General features: G+C 45.2%; 1 protein-coding gene across 1 annotated transcript in view; it reads right to left on the bottom strand.

Annotated features, from left to right (window-relative positions):
• C11H3orf33 (chromosome 11 C3orf33 homolog) overlaps positions 1 to 21,385 on the bottom strand; it is a 167,560-nt gene that overhangs the window by 127,555 nt on the left and 18,620 nt on the right. Inside the window, exon 2 of the mRNA XM_078667757.1 lies at positions 4,316 to 4,375. Coding sequence (XP_078523883.1) covers positions 4,316 to 4,375 — 60 coding nt within the window. The remainder of the gene's footprint in view (positions 1 to 4,315; positions 4,376 to 21,385) is intronic.

Raw genomic sequence — 21,385 nt, 5'->3', positions numbered from 1 at the left:
GGCCAAAGATTTAAAAACGAAAGTCTGTAATTCGGGCCAGACCAAAATAATACAACACAGATCAGGGTTTCTAATTAAAGGGGTGGGTGGGAACAGTGTCAGGGTCTGGATGTGCAATGTTTTATACAGTTTGGTTGCTGTTTATATCAGTTTTCTCATAAGTATAGTAGCCATAAGAGGGGAGAATTTGGAATCATTAATGTCTTTTAATCTGATATGTATGCCTTCATGTATCCAGTATACCCCGGTCGATCTGGTATAAAAACTCAATAAAATGTGTTATGGAAAAAAAACTTGCTAAAAGAAAAGTATACCACCTATCTTAAGTAAAACGGATTTGGCTACTAGGAAAAGCCAACGTACTTGGGTATTCATGTGTTTTTCACAGATGATATGAGGAAGAACATACATAATCATGAGAAACACAGTATCCCAACTGTAAAGTACATAAAAAAGGTTGTACTTCAGCCTTACCAATAGATCTGGAGAGGGGATTCTTGTCCAGATTACGTTCGCTCATTGTTCGTTTTATCTGGCAAGATGGCAAGCCTGGCTCCCCTTTCACACATTGCGACGTCCGAGAAGCGAGGGAGGAGTGGCACTTCCAGACTTTGAGCTATATTTTAAAGCTGCTCAGTAAAGAATTCTGACAGAATGGTCTAAAAGAGATTCCAAAAAATATTGGCTTCACATGGACAGAGCAATAGCGGGTAGAACGATCTGGGATTGATATGGAAGCCTAAGAAAGATAGACCCCCCCAATGCATATCTTACCACCTCTACACTCATTACACTTAAGGTCTGGGATGAGGTATCTAGGGGTCCAGATTGGTCCTCGTTCTCTTCGCCATATACTCCAATTCATTTTAACCCGGCATTCCCCCAAGCGCTCCCTGAGGGTCCCTTTGATGCCTGGAAGGAAGGAGGGTGCCTGATGCTCTCCGACCTCTTTTATAACTATGATATTTTAACGTTTGACACTTGTCAGAGGGATTTTAATGTTCTACCAAATAAGCACTTCCATTACCTTCAACATAAACATTGGGCACCACAATTGCAGGTTCGGGAGGCTGCTACGCGGGTGAAGACACCAACAGAAAAATTTGTTCAGAAGTTGGGCTCAAGGAGGGGAGTGATTTCCTTTCTATACAATCTTCTTCTCACTACTCCACAGGCACGGAGACCCAAATACATACAGACCTGGGACCCGTGGGCAGGGAGAGAGATCTCTGAAGCGGAATAGAAGCACCTGTGGAGAGACATGGCCAAAGATAACTATTCATTAGATCTGAGGGAAGCACACTATAAGACTCTCTTTGTTTGGTACCTATACCCGACCAAACTCAAAAAAATCTTCCCCGAAACGTTGGATATGTGCTGGAGGGGATGCAGCCTCTTAGAAGATTTCTGTCATATTTGGAGGGATTGCCCGACGAACGTCCTTTCTGGGAGGAAATCCTATCACATATGAAGGATATGCTGGGATACCCTACTCCGACCACCATGGACGGTGCACTACTGGGCTTGAGGGGACCAGAGCTAGAACACCAAACCCAAGCTGACAGAGCTATTATGGGGGCCTGGTCCTGGGGAAAAAAGGCAGCGCCGGCGCTCTCACAGTGGCATTCTCTCCTCTGGAAGATCCTAACCATGGAAAGGATGGCGGATATTTTTAGGGATGAATATAAAAACTTTGAATATAAGTGGGGCCCGCTTGTTGCATACCTGACAAAAGGCATTTCCTTGGCCGTCAGCCCACCCTCACTACGTGATTTGCACCTGTTCCAGTTTTAGTAAAGAGACGAGGGAATACCTGGCTGGCCAGTCAATCATTGGTAAAACGCAAAAAGACGATGGACACATATATCTGACTATTCGTCCTCCATTTGTTCTTCATTGGGGAGGGTTGGTGGGGGGTCAAAATGGTTTGGGATTGTTTAATAAAATTATTTTGTGTTACTGGGAACACACCTCTTTGGCTGCTTGCTTTGAGACAGTGATCTTCAAGATGGGCGGAGGAAAAGTCACCCGAAGTGCCCAATAGTATGTCCTGGGTCGCAAGACTCCGGTAAATTAATTATGAATAGTTATTTCACCCGAAGTACTTGATGAAACGCCTTTTTAAAAGAGGAACTGAACATCATCGCAACAGTTAAAATTTTAGGTGGGTTAAAGTGAATAATAAAAAAGCAATATCATGGATCATTTGTACCGGATGCTCACAATGATACCTCCAATGACCTCCAGGTGTTTTGCCTCCATCAGTTTCAACATATTTTAATGTATTTTAATAAACACATAACATTCTTTTTGAACTATTTTATTATGATTACCGTTCCCTCTAAGGCGCGCGCACCGCTCCTGACCTCACCGTGCACCACCTAGCGTGGAGCGCGCACAAGGTCAGGAAGTCGCGCCGCCGGCCGCTTTGAAAGAAGCGAGCGGCGCGAATGCGGCGGAGCTGTCGTGAGGCGTGCAGGTAAGGAGGTGGGGGGGAGGGCTTGTGGCGCTTGCGGCTATGAGGGAGGGCGGGGTAGACTCTGGCCTTGTGTTTAAGTATTGCTGTTAATCAGAGCCCCTTCACGGGCTCCGATTAACAGTAATACTTAAACAAAAGGCCAGAGTCTTCCCCGCGCTTTCCTAACAAAAGAGTAGACAGTTTCCAAACACAGCGTGTTGAAGGGTTAAAGGCCAAAGTCCTTTGTTTAAACAATTTGAATTGTCATATTTGAAATCATTGTGTGATTTTGGTCATACTAATGATTGCTGAACGCATATGAATAGGAGAGCGTGAACATCTCAACTACACCAGTCATTACGGTTAACTCTAGCTGGTTAGAAACAGAGTGCAAATTCTGTGTAGAAGATGGAGGATGGACAATGCCACAGAAACGCCAAATATATATGGTATTATAATATATAATATTTCCTGCTACAGCTGACCACCTACCCCACAAAACCTCTATGAAGTGCAAGGCTCAGTACCACCCCGCCCTACCTTGTTAGTTACTGTGTTCATAAAAGCTATCCATATGAAAACACCAGTGCTCATTTGTCTTGCTGTTGTGGGGCTAACCTGGAAGCACATCATGTTAAGAAATCTACAGAGATGGTAAGTGCCTTAGCAATTTTATTATTCATTCATTCAGTTCCTGTAGCATTCCTTCTCTGTCTATTATTTGAACTTCCTTATTACTTACTCTATGTTGACAAACTGGTGACAACTGATACTCTGGCATGATCATAACCTATCATTTTCTCTTTTCGGCTTCCGTTTTTTTTATATTTCTGTAATTTTTTATTGTATAAAAAATATATATTTACATGGAGCATAGAATATACATGGGTGGAGGGAAAAAGGAAAAGAAAGGGAAAAAAAGGGGGGTGAGAAGAGAAAAGAAGAAAACGCCCGGGGGGGGGGGGGTCCCACGCCACGGAGGATTGAAAGGATAGAGCAAGGTCGAAGGAGAAAACAGAAAGGAACGTTGCAGGTTACATTCCTGTTGTGTGCACATAGACCGGCGAGGTGTACCGCTTCGCTGATTGCCTAGCTTCGCCGCCTATGGGGGTTTATGCGATGATAGGTAGTTGTCTAGGGAACCCCACATATTCGACTGCCTGTGTGTTTTCGGTGAGTGTATCGCTTTAAACAGACAAATCAATCCTGTTTTCTGCGAAAGCCTCAGAACTGATGGTCTTGTGGAGACAGAGTACTATGTGGGCACTTGACGATCCTGTAGTATCAAGGCAACCTCAGAAGAGCTGGTGTAACCTGACCTCCAAAAGGATAAGGAGACACTGATGAGCCTTAAGCAGCAATTTCCCTCAAAATGAGGGTCTTTCTGGACGGCATGGTTTCATGTCGACATTGACTCCCGTTAAAATCAACTTTTTTGCTTACGTGTAGACTCTCTAAATGTGTCTTCATAACTACATTCGATTCTCTCAAAATTCAGTTATTGAAGGCATAAGATGCCCCAAAGTGTAATTACTTAGCACTTGGCCTAAAGTCAGGGAAGATTTTGAATGGAAGAGGCAGAACCTAGGTGCAGAAGCAGCTTTGCTAGTAAGTGGTATTGCTGCAGGTCATATTTGTTTTTGAAGATCAACTTTCTTCTGCACTCACTGCCACAAACAACTAATGTATTGCTTTTAAATATAAGTAAGTCATTAACTTTTAACCGAAAAGGTTATTCCAAACAAAATGTGCCTACGCAGATCGTTCACTGTCAGATTACTGGACAGTTGTGAAGGACACAACTTCAGTTACATTCTGCAAACTCAATGTGTCATGTTTACATTTGTCAGTACTCACCAGCTTAATGCTCCTTGCCAATACAATTATCCCAGCCACCGCCATTCCAGTACTGATGTTCTGTAAAATGTAAAGACAAAGGTATATACATTATGAGATATATTCTAATTACATTTAAGTTACTCAAGTCCTTACCCCATACCCTTGGCAAATAAGGAAAGTACATAAACTGTGCATACAATTTTGCAGACAGATAAAGCAAGTTTATACATCGAATTTTCCCTTAAAAAGCAATCCTACATGAAGTGGATTATATGAGGTGATTTTGCAAGTAACTGATATTCCATGCCTGCCACACAATCTGCCACCCCAGACAGGGGTACCAATTAATAACACATGCTGCCTCAATTCTGCTTATGTAAACAACCGTTGGTGGCATAATAAGCCGCGCCAGATTGGAATATTAAAAATGACAATATTCACATTAAAATATGTTTCTTCTATTCTTCACATCCAGTAGAAAATACAAGGAAACCAGAACTAATAGCTCATTAGACCACTAAAGTCCATTGTACTATCCTCTAAAGAATCTTAGTATAAAGCATACTAAAAGTCTTCTCTTGCTTTTAGATATCAACTTCACTTCACTTCTGATTCAGCCCAGATGCGCACTAGGCCAGTGGTTCCCTAACTTTTGACTCATGAGGACCCCCATTGACTCACCACTGGAAGCCAGGGACCCCCAGCAATTTGTATGATTTCATTTTCAAACATACAAATACTCTAACTACTAAGGATTTTAGTATTTTATATTGAAAGAGTTTGCACAAAACAGAACATTTTAATGGGAAGGTTGGTGCTGCATCTCTGTGATTGCATTTTAAATGGTTAGTTTGATTTTGCAGTACAAGGCTCCTGCTCCTGCCAGGGCCAGAGTGGAAACCCAAAGCAGCCCTGGCAAATGTTTTCAGACCAGTCCCCATACAGTGCACACCAAGTGCAGTGAGTGAGCCTGGCCTCTACAAAGGGGGCTTTCGGAGGCTCCTCCCCCCCAAGAAAATGTAGGATACAATGATGCATTCTACAACACTTTTATAATTATATATTGATTTGTATTCGCTTTTAAAGAATAGTAAATGGTGATCTTACTATGCACCAGGATACAACAATCTTTGTTGGAGTTCTTCAATGATTCCCTTATTATCACCTTTCAACAGTGCCTCTCATTTCTCCATAGCACACCTGTCACATGTATTTCATTTGTTTTATAGCATCTCTGGTACCATTGTAGGATGTCAGAGCACTTTACATCACACACATATAGATACAATGAATCATATTCGTAAATCAGTATAGAGAAAATGTTACATAAGGTAAAGGGGACTACAAGTGTAGGATTCACATGTCATTCATACTGGTAGGCATTTTTAAAGAGTGCTGGGTCTGGAAAAGCACAAACTCAGGATTCAGAACATAACACTGTGGTTAGCATTGACTAACAATAAAAATGTATGTCCACCCAAATAAACTCCTTTAACAGCATCATGAAATGAAAGACTGGGAAAAAACATAAGTTACTAACTTGTACCATGCAGTGTGTAAGCAACTCGTTGATGCCCGTTTATAGGTCACTGTGCTATATTATGATTGTCTCTTATGAGCTGCAGAGTAACAAAAGAATCTCTGTGACAAAAGCAGTAACCCACTGACCTATGCACATAAAATACTGTTTTTTAAAATGCATGGTACACGTTCTTTGCAGCAGGCATATTAACCCTCTGTGCTACATTAGATAAGTCAAACCTGCCACTGGACAAAACCCTTATCTCTCTCCAGCAGGTACATTAATCACTGGTGTTATCTTGACACTTTTATTGTTACTCGAAAACTGCAAATTCTACAAAGAACTTTGCAGTGCTTTTAAAACTGCTGCCTGCGGACCCCCTGGGAAAGTGTCAGGGACCCCAGTTTGGGAAACACTGCACTAGGCAATATGGCAGTAGCCACTGTCTTTGTTACTATCTCGTGTTCCAATCCCCTTTTCCCTTGGTCTACAGCTAACCTACACAATAACAGTGTGAAGGGTAGCTCTGGGATCAGTGAAGTATGGACAACCCCATCACTCTTTTTTTTTTATTTCAACAGGTTTTTATTGTTTTATATATACAACATAAAATAAAACATATAGTCATCGTCGCATTCTTGTTACAGGGTTTCCAGCCAAAGGTCGTTGCTTAAGTGGCACACATTATGGGTTTATCAGGAACCTGAATTGCAATGTTAGAGCGAGCTCTCTAAAACAATGCAATGTCATCAAGCAATGAAGTTGCATCATAAATCTGTCAAAAAAACGTGACAGTCAAAGTCCTCCTATTTCTGCGACAAAACAAAGGGAGTGCCAACTGCTCTATAAGTGGGAATCCCTTCCGCACCTGCAGCAATTCTAGGACACTACAAGCAAATGATACATCGCAAAAAAATCCTCCTTTCCCAAATGTATCACAGAGTTTTGCTGGATATATTATTACAAATTGCAAACCTTTGCCTCAAAATCCTGTCTGGGAGGAATGAAGACACTCATGTTCCTCTATGTAGCTGAAGTGTCAGAAAAACACAAATAGTATTCCATTTGAACAGTATACTGTATCTTGGCTTCCCCACTTCCAGAGCAAGGTCTCGTAAATCTTCATCTGTCACAGATAGCGTGAATGTAGGACCCTCTTTTCGACCTATTGGCCAAGTGAAAATCTTAAAATGGAAGCAGAGCTTAATTCCTGTTGTAAATTTCCCCGTAGCATCCCAAACTCTTTTGCCATCCAGTCATTGGTATGGTGTCTAAATCCACATCCTCTTCGTCTTAAGTGACTCCCAGCAACTGCACAGTTTTGGCTCCAATAGTTTACCAGCACTTCCAGTCACTGTTTTTATAAGATATCTGTCAGCTTCACACTTCCAATCACTGATTTCTATCAGATATCTGTCAGCTTCACACTGTCCTGTATGTCTTTAATATCTTTAGGGAACCATTTTCTATTTTCTTGGAGAACCCGGATAGCATTTTCCTGTTGCTGCACCATACCTTCCAATGTAGTGACTCTTCTCTGTACACCATCATATTTAGTATTTAGAGAAGTATATTTGCAACAGTAATGTAGTATTTCTACCATCCATGTCTCTAAATAGGTCATACGCCAACTTGGTCATTGGTGACCATTCCCCCCTTAGTTTGCTGTAAGATATTTTCGGGTGAAAAAGAAAAAATATTTCTCACTCCTCTAATGTCTTTCTGAGGGGGTCAGGAAACTCAAAAGGATCATTTTGGAAGGTCGGAGTCACTAGGTTAAGCAGAAGTGTTATTCACTTACTCCCTCCCAAAATACCTGACAAACATGTCACATCAACACACAATATTGCAGAAATGCAGGAAAGGCAGGATGTCTATCTCTGTGAATGTCTCTACTTTTCTGCACTATATTGTGTTCAACAAGTGATCAGCATAATCCTTTGAGATGCTTTACCATATTTAACAGCCAGCAAGACCACCTGTAATAGTTTGGCCTGTTGCGACAGTCTTCTGTGATGCCCAGCCAGTTGTATCTCTTCTCATAAGGCCCTGCAATAAATTAGTGTCTTCCCACTTGCTCTTCTTTTCTACTTAGGTTTCTATGTACCACCCTCTTTCTACATCTCCAATTAGTAGACACTCCAGTGAGCAAGAAGAGTCAGCCCAGGCGGGACACATTCAACTGAGCTCAATAGAACTAATGTTCACCAGCTACAGTCTCGGCCATGGCCCCATCTTTGATGTTCATAAGCACTTTAACAATAAGAGGTGGAACTATTGCCAATTTCACGGGAATCGGTTTAATGAAATTAAAACAATGAAAGGCAGAGTCGCTCCTGTTAGGATTAGATTTCTGGGACTTGCACATCACAAGACGTTAGAAGCAAGTTCTGTAATTACGGAGCTATTTTGCCAGCTTGAGTACCTTAAGGCATTTGACCAGTGACACACTGACTTTTTTTTCACGTGTGTTGCCCTGCCTGCACAGACATGTATAATCTCAGAGTGTCACACTCCACAGAATTTCCACTATGCAAGCCCACCAAGCTAGTTGCCCGTAAATTGCCTACATTTACCATTCACCAACCTTATCTGGGTGATTACGAAATATAAAATGGAAATATCTCACATTTCACAAGTCGCCAACCATTAGGTGCCTTGCCAAATTGAGGAAACTGCTGGAAGTGACTCTTGTACCAAAGGTGATAGTATACCGTAATGCCAAAACCCACAAGCCATGCCACCACAAGACGTTAAAGGCAAGGGGCCATGAGAAGGGAACCTTCCTCTACAGATGCTAATGTACCCCTCACCTATCTAAGAACTAGTAAAGAGCTGATGACCTGCATATTGCAAATCTAACCCCTGGAGAGTCACTTCTTGAAGTCAGCTGCTAACAGCATCAAGAGAATGGTATCTTCCGTTGAAACTAATCTCAGAAAGCTCAGAAGGCTGCCCACAAGGAGAAAAGGTGAGGGTGTTAAACTGTAAGGATCAGTATATGATCACAGTGAAGACTTTAGCTCCTACAGTTCTCTGGGCACGTAAGGTTGAGTTTGTTCACAAAGTGAGTCAGGCAATGAAGATGATAGTTTTTGATTCCCACCAACATCAGAGACAGAAGACATCAGAGCACTCAGGTGGAAATTTTGGATTCTGTCACATTAGATATCGACAAAACAACCCCGCTGCTGACAAGGGGTCCAGGGACAAGTAGTCATAGAGCGGTAACAGTATTTGTTGAGTTGGGGATATTAATTCAAAGAGACCATGAACTGAGTGGCTAAGGAAACTGACATCCAAGGTTCAGAGGCTTCAAAATGTCAGTGTTCCCCGATTTCAACCACACTACCAAAGACAGAAAGGAGGGGGCAGCGTGATATTAAAAAAACACATAAGGGGCTTGCAAGAGGACATAAGGCATCTCTCTTGTTTCCTACTAAACTTAAAATAACTTGAAATGAGAAAGTCCACGTCTCTTTGACCCACGGGTGGCACTTGAATTTTCACGGAGTAAGAAGGAAAGAGGGAAGAATCAGACAGGACCCTAGTATCTATATATACTATTGCAATTGTTTAGCTACACCATTTTTCGTTCAATCCCCAATGAAAGGTCGCCAAAGTGTATGATTTTGGGAGGACCAATCTTGTTTTCCACCCCATCCTATTTCCCCCTTTCTCCTTTCTGCATATGAGGGTGAGAGTTGATTGCCGCAGTTGTATTTTGAGATGGTATTGCAGCAAAGTTTGTTATGAGGTTTGCTCATTGTGAGTGGCAATTAAGTATCATTTGAGCCTGAAAGGAAAGATGTAAATAGATGCAAATTTGAAATATATAAGTAAAAATAAAGAGCTTGCTCTACAAAGGGACAGCTAGGAAGCGGGATCAAATATTAGGAATTTAAGTGTGACAATGTCTGCAACCTCTATTAAATGCAACATGTGCTTCCCCATAACACTATAAAAATACAAGGGGGCTACTGGGATTTTTGTCTGCACGCAGATATGTTCTCTAAACAGGCAAAGGGAAGAAGACATCCTTACTCTCTCCATATGGCAACTGCCCACAATCTGATTTTCTTTTTGCCAAAACTCCGAACTCTACCTCCTAAACACCTTAACCTCTAACTCTAATGCACTTGTACATTTGGTTTTGGCATGAGGATGCTTACACGAACAGGGACAATGGGATATCATGATGTTCCGAGGAAGGAACTCCATTAGGAAGTCTTAATTAGTAATAACTTGGTAGTGACTAGTCCCTACAGAAGGGCAAACTAAAGCCATATTCCTTTCCACGTAACTTCAGATAATGCTACTTTCATCCCTACACCAGATTAAAATTGGCTCCCACTTACTCTTATTGTTAGCAATCCTGATGATATTTTAGTCTACTACCGTAGCATATCTTTCCACAAATGGAGGATGGACCTCTCATAATTGTAACAACTATCAGTATTGTTAAAAAGACTAGTTTTCTTCAGACTTGACTGACTAGCAAACGCATAGATAACACCCTACTTTAACAATAATTTATACCCATTTTAGTTGTACCTAGGTATGTCATTGCTGCTGTGAACATTAACAGGAAAAGAAAGTTTAATTAATCTGATCCCACTAAATATGAAAGTACTGGTTGCTACTCATATGGCCTACAAAGAGGTTGAGGGGCTAAGCAAGTGAATATGTGCAATGTTTTCTTGAGTATATCCTATGAGAATTCAAAACCTTTTGTAAAACCTAGCATAAGCTGCATCATATCTAGCTGTACATGCAGTAAAAAAGATATTTTCATAAACAAAGCTGAAAACACACATACTGTGTATTGTAAGGTCACATCTTTCATTTTTGCAATGAAGTATGACGCCACTGGAAATATTGAAGGCCATGCATAGGGTATATTAGCTAGAGGGCTAACCCGGCTGAATGTCCGGTTGCCCACATTGCCCGTAGCACCTAAAATGGGAGGGGCTAGGTTAGCAAGAGACAAAACCCACAAAAAGTAGGGTTTGGCATAGGAAAAATCAAACAGTGCACAATTAGCCAGAGGGCAGACTGGCCAGCAGCATTCTGAAGAGTCGATGAGGGGTCTGGTGCACCTCTTCACTCTGACCGGCACATCTTGCAGTGAAAATATTAGACACACACCTGCCACTCAAACCAGTCAGAGGAAAGATGGTTAGAACAGATTTAAATAGCAACCGCAGTCATAGCAAGGCATATGTAGAAGTGATCAGGAACATGGTACTAACGCCCAGATTGAAGGAAAGATATAGGAAGGGGCGGCCTTCAAAACATGAACCTTCGGGATACCAAACGGCACACAATGGTAGAAGGACATCAATTGATCCCCCTCCAGAGATACACGCCACTCTCAGCCCACTTTCACAGCTGAGGCTATAACTGGAATCTAAGCAATTAGGCTCAAGCGTCCCTGAAGCCTAAGATCCTTGTACTTAATAATTAAACACAAGTACTTAGAATCAGAACCTGGGAAACAGGGTATAGGGTAAGGGTAAGAAGGGAACACTGGAGTGCCAACTGTATGAAGCCCCTTTCACCAGCTTTTAACCAAAAGCTATGCACATTGAAGACTTGAACACACTGTACGTCTGGAATTACCAAGTCAGAAAAACACAGTCATTGATATTTCAATCACCACTCAACTAAGGACTGGCATTTGTTTGTCTGGTTTCGCGCTGTTGCGCTAGCGTCTGGGGTCAGCAGTGATAACCACGAGCCAGATTTGATGAGCGCATGATTTAGAGGCTGTTCTTTTAAAACCACTTTCCCTGTATTTTTAGCATTTTTACTTTGTTGTGTGTTACCTGCTTATTCTGTTAACATTTGCTATTAGCCATTCCAGTCCCCGTTCCGCCGCGGCGTGTGCCGTTTGAGCGGAGGGACAAGGAATACTGGAGTAGCCTATCGACGCCCTGATTGGCGAGCGTCATACCACGGACACGCCCCCCTCCACATTTAAAGACTCTCGTGGCGCGGACGCACGCAGCTAAGGACTGGCATTTGTTTGTCTGGTTTCGTGCTGTTGCGCTAGCGTCTGGGGTCAGCAGTGATAACCACAAGCCAGATTTAATGAGCGCCTGATTTAGAGGCTGTTCTTTTAAAACCCCTTTCCCTGTATTTTTAGCATTTTGACTTTGTTGTGTGTTACTTGTTTATTCTGTTAACATTTGCTATTAGCCATTCCAGTCCCCGTTCCGCCGCGGCGTGTGCCGTTTGAGCGGAGGGACAAAGAATACTGGAGTAGCCTATCGACGCCCTGATTGGCGAGCATCATACCACGGACACGCCCCCTCCACATTTAAAGACTCTCGTGGCGCGGACGCGCGCAGCTAAGGACTGCCATTTGTTTGTCTGGTTTCGCGCTGTTGCGCTAGCGTCTGGGGTCAGCAGTGATAACCACGAGCCAGATTTGATGAGCGCCTGATTTAGAGGCTGTTCTTTTAAAACCACTTTCCCTGTATTTTTAGCATTTTGACTTTGTTGTGTGTTACCTGCTTATTCTGTTAACATTTGCTATTAGCCATTCCAGTCCCCGTTCCGCCGCTGCGTGTGCCGTTTGAGCGGAGGGACAAGGAATACTGGAGTAGCCTATCGACGGCCTGATTGGCGAGCGTCATACCACGGACACGCCCCCCTCCACATTTAAAGACTCTCGTGGCGCGAACGCGCGCAGCGACGCGCCAAAGGCAAGCCCGTCTGCGCCCGTCCGCGCCAGACTGGCGCCTGTTGCCCGGACCCCTGCCCGTTTCCTTTCTCGACCTTAGTGCGGACACCGAGGTAAGCTGTGTAACAATGCTAACCTATACCAGCGGTGAACTGAAACTCTTGAATCCAGGTTGGACAGCAGAGTTGCAATCAACCTCTCAGCGGACTCAGTCGCTAACACTTTCCTCAGGGACACCCCAGATTACGACATTCAGTAATTTCCCCTCGGCCATAACAAAGGGCAGAGCAAAAGCCACCCTGCTAACTAACACGCTAACAATACCGGTCAGGAATAGCCCAACAGAAGATGCGACTATTACTGTACTGTACCTGAATGCACGTTCAATACCTAAGCATGCCGCGGAGGTATGGAGCTTACTTGAAGCAGACAAACCGGATATCTGCTTCTTCACAGAAACGAGGCTGCATAATCAGGCGTCACCTGACATAGTGGCCGCCTTCCCCCCGGAATATCTTGTAACCAGGGTGGACAGGGAGGGGAGGAGGGGGGGCGGTCTGGCGATTGCAGCTAGAACACCCATTGAGATCAAGCGACTGGAATCCCTGTCCAGCCTCACGCTTGAAGTCATGATAGTCAATATTCAGCTTTCCCGAACGGACAGTTGATGAGGCGCACTAGTGTATAGGCCTCCGGGCATTAAAACAGGTTTTGTTAACCAACTTTTAGAAACAATAGTCGCCCATGCCTTGGCAACTGAGAATTTCATCCTACTTGGTGATTTTAACTATCATGCCGAGCTTTCCTCAGATCCTGAGACAGGTCTCTATACCCAAAGAGTCATGGGCCCCACTCATTGTGCGGGCCACACCCTTGATTTAATTTTCACCAGCTCCTCCAAACTTAGGATGGAAGATCCTCTTCCCATGATCTGGACAGATCATTATCTTTTAAAGTTCAGTCTCCCCAATAAAACATCGACCAATCTCATGAGTGGCAAAAGAGTACGCATCCGCCCATGGCGTAAACTTACACTGGAAGCATTTCTGGCCCACTTTAAACCTGTAAACAGTCCGGCTCTTTCTTTAGAACAAAGGGTAACCAATTTGGAGTCCTCTATTCTACAAACCTTAGATCGAGTCATCCCGGAAACCATCGTTAAATCTAAGTCGGCGGCCTCCCCTTGGTTTACGACTGATCTAAAGAAAGACAAACTAGCTAGCAGAGTAGCAGAGCGAATATGGCGGAAAACTAAAACGGAGGAGGATAGAGCCAAGTATAAACTATTACACTCAAGTTATGTGAAAAATATCAAAATGGCAAAGAAGGCACACTTGACTCAGCGTATAAATACTTCCGCAAGCTCCAGTAAGGAACTATATAAGATATTGAAGGAATTCACGTCCCCCCGTGCCGAACAGTCTCTGTTTAGTCCCTCTCAAAAATGGGTCGAATCAATGGCTGAATTTTTTGAGAGCAAAATTAAATTAATATACTCAGCCTTCCCCACTACAGATCAGGACCAGCCCCTTCCTGACAGTGGTCTGGTGATGCGGTCACCAGGGGGGGTCCGTAGCCAAGCCTCCTATTTGAAGGAATTCGTCCCGATCACTGTCAAGGAGACCCTGGAAGGCCTAAGCAGAATAAAATCAGGATCCCCTTTGGACCCATTTCCTCCACGCCAATGCACTAAAATTATGCCCTTTATTAGCCGACCCCCTCACGGCCATATTCAATGCTTCGCTTGTACAAGCTCTAGTTCCCTCTAAATGGAAGCACGCTCAAGTGAAGCCAATTTTGAAGAAACCTTCTGACGATCCGACTCTGCCATCCCATTACCGGCCAATATCGTTGCTACCTTTCTTTGGGAAAGTGTTGGAACTTCTTGTTAACAACCGGCTGACGACCTTCATAGAAGCACGTGGATCTCTTGACCCTTCTCAGTCCGGCTTTCGGGCCGCCCACAGTACAGAGACGGCTGTGGTGGAGATGGTGCATAACATCAGACTCGCGGTGGATAGGGGCGATTCAGCCATTCTCATCCTCCTGGACCTCTCCGCGGCATTTGACACCATCTCCCACTGTATTTTGAAACATCGGCTGTGGGAGATAGGTGTCAGAGGGGGGGCCCTGGGTTGGATTGAGGACTATCTTACAGGCCGCCTCACCACTGTTCGAGTTGACACCCTGGTCTCCAGCAGCCGTCCTGTTACTGTGGGTGTACCCCAAGGGTCGATTCTGAGCCCGCTGCTTTTCAACCTGTACTTGACACCCTTGGCTAAAATCATTAATTCTTATGGTTTTGAAACTGTGTCATATGCCGATGACACCCAGCTGCTGATCACGTGCGGTGTAGATCCCACTGACACCTGTGCACGCTTTAAAAACTGTATGGTCGAGATCAGCAGCTGGATGAGGGTGAACAAACTTCAATTGAACGCGGGCAAGACGGAAATTATCTTGTTCGGGAAGGCAGAGAGGTGTAGGACCCAGGAGTGGTGGCCTACTGAATTGGGAGTATGCCCAGCCCCCAAGTTGGCAGTCCCAACTTGGGGATTATCAAAGACAGCACCCTGTCAATGAAAAATCATGTCGCCAAAGTGACTGGCACCTGCTACGGCATAATGTGTAGCCTTAGAAAGATTTTCAGGTGGCTTCCCATCAAAGCCAGAAAACCACTGGTACCGGGCCTCATCATTAGCCATCTAGATTATGGCAATGCCATGTACTACGGCTTGAATGAGGACTTGCTGGCAAAACTGCAAACTCTGCAGAATGCCGCGGCCAGACTAGTACTGGACCTGCCGCCTAGAACCGCTTCATTGCCGTGTTTGAAAAAATTGCACTGGCTCCCCATTCGGCAAAGAAGCCAATTTAAGATCTTGTGTTTAACTCACAACTCATTTTACAATAAAGGACCTAGATATTTACAAACAAAACTAAACTGGTATGTCCCTAAGAGGTCCCTAAGGTCCAGCAATAAGTCTTTACTGACACAATCCCGCACGCGCACCTCTAGGTATGGGCAGCGCTCCTTTTCCTACCTTGCACCGACACTTTGGAATAAATTACCCTCTCATCTTCTTTCCATTGGAGAGCACCAGCAATTCCGTAAAGCCTTGAAAACTTGGCTCTTTCCTAAGTAATATCTTGATATTGCCACTTTTCCCATCTGGTTTTCCTATGCTGCAAGCGCCTTGAGACCTTACGGTGATAAGCTGCGCTATATAAGAACTTTTGACATGACATGACCACCTGGAGGCTATGGGAGAGCTTTATCATTAGGATGAATCCGGAGGGTCCAGGACGAAAGGAGATGAATGAGTAAGACCGAGAGGCAAGTAGTAATAGCCCAGTGAGTCCTGCCTAGGGAAGATACTCGCAGGAACATGAGAAAATAACAAAGGTGCAAACTGAAGCGGAACTGGATACGAATAGGAGAGAGAAGCGAATAGGCCCACCAATATGCGCAGTTGCCAGGTGAAGACTGATTAAGAACATATCCCTTAAATCCTGCTCTTTTGTGACCCAGAAGGAAACCTGGATGCCATCTTGATTCGGCCTGACCTCAATTCCCTTCACCAGGAAGCTCCGCCTATTTGGAACAGGTGGGACACCAACACTTGCGTTCATGAATCTCTAAAGTCTGTCTTCCTGGCAGCCACAAGTGGCATATCGCTATTTGGTTTCCGATTATCCCATGGATCCCAGCCTCCTGAGATGTGGGCTCAGCAAGAGCCTTTTTTCGTGTCTAGCAAAGGACGCATGAATGCCAGTCTTTGCAGTGTTAAAATGCCAACACCTGAAAGCAGTGTTTTTGAGATACCTGAATCTACTAGGGTCCATTTTCCTCCTAAAAGAGCACATTGGTACCTTCTTCCTCCATCCTATAATGCAACTTTTTTCTGCACAGATGAAAATGCAGCATTTATTACCGCAACATGCAATCCCTGTCCCTCTTAAACGGACATGTGGTGCTCTAACATTTTATGTATTGTCTGATAAAACACGTGTAATAATTTGCATTTTACTCTCAGCACAGCAAACTGCCTGCACTCACAGACTGCCCAAATGTGTTCTTTCAAGGTGATCCGCTAGAGATTTCTCTCAATCCTACTGGGTCCTACCGTCTTTCCTTTGCCTCAAAATATACCTTACTTCTGCCATGTTTTGAACACTTGTTTTGTAGGTTTTTAAAGTAAACCCTAGGATAACACTGACCTAAGTATCCCCTCCTGCATGATATAATAAAGTGTTGTCCCACTTGGTAGTAATAGATCATCATGCCCATTTATTCTACATTTCTGTGGCAGGACAGGAGGCGAGTATTATGCTTGAGTCTTTCTATACTTAACAGATAGCAGCGTCACAGTAAGAAGTAAAAAGCTAGAAATCCCATAAGTCACAGTTAAAACTACAAAACATGTGACATAGAACAAATCAATCAAGGCAATCTCAAACCCATCACAGTCAACAACATGCCATCGTAGCCTCTTTCTTTGGTTCTGCAGCTTAAATTAAGTGCTCTTTCCTTACACTTTTGTTGCATGGTGCTCCTATTGCTATTCTTGCAATTACCAAATGCATGTGTTTCAAAATTATGTTGATCTTCATTTGTGGTACATGCACATTTCTATTCCAAGTCATTCAAAGCTTGTCAGCTCCTGATGAGAGCCCACATAAAGAAAAGGACATGGAGCAGACCTCTCTCTAGTGCAAGGATGTGACCGCCAGTGTGTGAGCCCATGGTTCTGCTCCTGTGCTTGATTGCACTGCAGATGACAGGAGCAAACCAATGGACCCTCCACACACTGACTGCCTACGCACTGATGCCCTAAAGTGGCACTGTTTTTCCACTGAAAGGAAAACAAAGGGGTTGTTAAATTCAAATAGCTTTGCTGCAGGGCTGAGTAAAGCGGACATCCCTTCACCTTCCGAACAGGTCTCTTTAGCTCTTAAGTGAGTACTCCTTAGTCAAATGGATCCAGCTCTCTCATTAGCTTGAATTGACCCCCGCAGATTGAGGCAAATCTAAACAAGTAGGAAGTAAAAGCTAATATTCTGTATTTCTATTGGAAACAAGCCTCCTTCATTCAGAGCACATTTTAAGGCTGTATATGTTGCCTTATCTTCAGCTTAAAATGGCCGCAAGACAAGTATTGCAGAACACACCTGAAGACACAGTAACCACCATAATATAAGGAGAAAATATACCTCAGGTTATTGAAATCCATTGGGGCCCTCTAACTTTCTGCCGCTGTTGTCTTCCTGCCTACCTTGCCAGAAACAGTCCGAGGGGACCGCAACGCCTGCTCCTGCCTTTGCGTTGCTCCTGCCAGCCAGCCACCAACAAGGCGGGAGCCGGAGACTACATTTCCCAACTTCCCTCTGTGGAGCCTACACACCGCGTCACAGGGAAGCGCCAGGAGGCGCTTCATAAGCGCTCAAGGGCTCCTAAAGTGCAGGCCCCTCTAACTTTCTGCCACTGTTGTCTACCTGCCTACCTTGCCAGAAACGGTCCGAGGGGACCGCAACGCTTGCTCCTGCCCTCACGTTGCTCCCGCCAGCCAGCCACCAACAACGCGGGAGCCGGGGACTACATCTCCCAACGTCCCTTTGTGGCGCCTACACACCCCGTCACAGGGAAGCGCCAAGAGGCGCTTCATAAGCGCTCAAGGGTTCCTGCAGTGCCGGTCCCTCTAACTTTCTGCCACTGTTGTCTACCTTGCCAGAAACGGTCCGAGGGGACCGCTACGCCTGCTCCTGCCCTCACGTTCCTCCCGCCAGCCAGCCAGCCACCAACAATGCGGGAGCCGGGGACTACATTTCCCAACGTCCCTCTCTGGCGCCTACACACCGCGTCACAGGGAAGCGCCAGGAGGCGCTTCATAAGCGCTCAAGGGCTCCCGCAGAGCGGATTCCTCTAACTTTCTGCCGCTGTTGTCTACCTGCCTACTTTGCCAGAAACGGTCCGAGGGGACCGCAAAGCCTGCTCCTGCCCTCACGTTGCTCCCGCCAGCCAGGCACCAACAACGCGGGAGCCGGGGACTACATTTCCCAACGTCCCTCTGTGGCGCCTACCCACCGCATCACAGGGAAGCGCCGGGAGGCGCTTCATAAGCGCTCAAGGGTTCCCGCAGTGCATGACGTGCGTGGGCGCTACCCGGGTGAAGCCCGTGCCAAGGGCGGGCCTGTCTGCGCCCGTCAGAGGCCGGAAGAGGCTGGGCTGGGCGGCCCCTCTAACATCGACATTGAAATTCTATGTAAGCCCGTATTATTGGGTTTGTGTAGAAAGGGGGTTTATAGTTCCTGCTCCCCGGATTGCTTTATTTTTCAGTTGGTTGTTATTTATCCCCAGTTGTTTTAGAGTTATTCTTTTTACTAGGGATGAGCAAGACCACGTGAAAAGGGATGGCGGGGGAGTAGTGGGGACCTTGGATGCCTTTCTCACTCGGGCTGAATCCGTGTTAATACACGAGATACAGCTGACTGAACGGAGACTTTCATTAGATCCATTATTTCATCTATAGGTTAATTCCCTGTAATAGAGCCAACTACCACCCCCACTCCGTGCTCCCAATTATCACCAGCGCTAGTAGATAGCCCACCGCCAGGTCCTTCTAACGCATGCATTGTGGATAGCTTATCCTTTTCACCGTCAGCTAACCCCTCCAATATGCTTACTAGGCATCAAAAGCTAACACTAGCTCCAGGAGGAAATGCCCAGTTAAAGAAAAGGAAAGCGCATAACGCCCCCAAAGCTAGCCATCAGGTCTCAAAACAGGCTAAAAACAAGAGTGTGGCTCAAGGGAGGGGAGGGATCTCAGCTCCACCTGCTGAGCCCGCCAACACCAAGGCGGGTGCAGCGGTGTAGATCCTACCCCATTAGAGCCTCAACAACTAAACACTATACAGGCTCAAGATGATTTCTTAAAACGAGTGGAAGCTAAGCTGCTAGCCCTGATTGACCCCCTTTTGTCTAAACTAGCTGCAATAGACTAGAGACTATATAAAACTGAGCCGCATATAATAAAAGTCCCACAAGCTCACCCGGGGAGTAGTCAGCCTGAAGCTATAGGTGCCAGTCAGGTAGGAAATGTATCCGGTCCACCTCCACATACTGCGGCTTGTCCCCACCCCTCTCTAGCTATTCACCCGAAACCCACCACATCACTACCTCCCATACACAACAGTCCATTGCACGTAAGGAAGGGCCAAAGGGCCCTGTGGCGACACCACAAGGTCTGGGTGGGGATATGTCAACGAATGTCTTTCTTCATCCTCCACCTGAGGCCACACCCTACACCATTGTACTGGCTAATGTCCCGAGACTTCTATCACGAGAACAGGAACATTGGTCCAACATTGGTCCTCACTCAAGAAAAAGGCCCTTCACTTCTTGAATATTAGGACTGGGGTTGGGAACCATCTCTTTTCTGAGTTCAAGATGGTTAGAAGAGTTGCTTGGGTTGGAAAATCTGATAAGGTCCTTGATGGAGACTTCGTAGTCTTAAGCTTCAGGTCTCCGAGCTTGGTCCGGCTCATCCTGGACTGGACAGTTTCACCTAGGGTATGTAAAGAGGCTATTAATGTCCTCCCGCTGGGCTATTTGTATCAATCAAGCACAAACTTTAGAGGAGGAGTACAGCTGATACTAGCGAATTCGCTCGGCCCCTATAATTGTGAGATTCAGAAAAGGGGGTCGATTCAGAAAAGGGGGTGGTGATGAACAGAGTGTCTGAATTAAGCAGACCACTCTTACCCAGTCCAAAGATCAGGGCTTGATCCATCACCGTTATTTAGCTCACTGCCCCATCCCAGCTCAGAACCTGGCTATATGCAAATTAGTCTGTCCCTGGCCCAGTGCATCATGGGAACAGGGCAGACCAAACTACCAAGCCAATTCTTCACCAGAAAGGAGACAAGCTTCCGGGGACCGGTTTCTGGCATTACAGCCGACGTCGGCCCAGCTTGCTTGAATCCTGATGGAGCAGTGAGCAAGGGACTTATGTCTGAGTATACCCTGCCACATCTATAGTGGCCAAAAACGATTCAGAAAAGGGGGTGGTGATGAACAGAGTGTCTGAATTAAGCAGACCACTCTTACCCAGTCCAAAGATCAGGGCTTGATCCATCACCGTTATTTAGCTCACTACCCCATCCTAGCTCAGAACCTGGCTATATGCAAATTAGTCTGTCCCTGGCCCAGTGCATCATGGGAACAGGGCAGACCAAACTACCAAGCCAATTCTTCACCAGAAAGGAGACAAGCTTCCGGGGACCTGTTTCTGGCATTACAGCCGTCGTCGGCCCGGCTTGCTTGAATCCTGATGGAGCAGTGAGCAAGAGACTGAGTATACCCTGCCACACCTATAGTGGCCAAAAATGATTCAGAAAAGGGGGTGGTGATGAACAGAGTGTCTGAATTAAGCAGACCACTCTTACCCAGTCCAAAGATCAGGGCTTGATCCATCACCGTTATTTAGCTCACTGCCCCATCCCAGCTGAGAACCTGGCTATATGCAAATTAGTCTGTCCCTGGCCCAGTGCATCATGGGAACAGGGCAGACCAAACTACCAAGCCAATTCTTCACCAGAAAGGAGACAAGCTTCCGGGGACCGGTTTCTGGCATTACAGCCGACGTCGGCCCGGCTTGCTTGAATCCTGATGGAGCAGTGAGCAAGGGACTTATGTCTGAGTATACCCTGCCACACCTATAGTGGCCAAAAACGATTCAGAAAAGGGGGTGGTGATGAACAGAGTGTCTGAATTAAGCAGACCACTCTTACCCAGTCCAAAGATCAGGGCTTGATCCATCACCGTTATTTAGCTCACTGCCCCATCCCAGCTCAGAACCTGGCTATATGCAAATTAGTC

This window comes from Lissotriton helveticus, chromosome 11 (assembly GCF_964261635.1).
Source record: "Lissotriton helveticus chromosome 11, aLisHel1.1, whole genome shotgun sequence".
Classification (NCBI taxonomy): Eukaryota; Metazoa; Chordata; class Amphibia; order Caudata; family Salamandridae; genus Lissotriton; species Lissotriton helveticus.
Note: the sequence above shows the minus strand (reverse complement) of the source record. Positions and strands in the feature narration are given on the sequence as shown.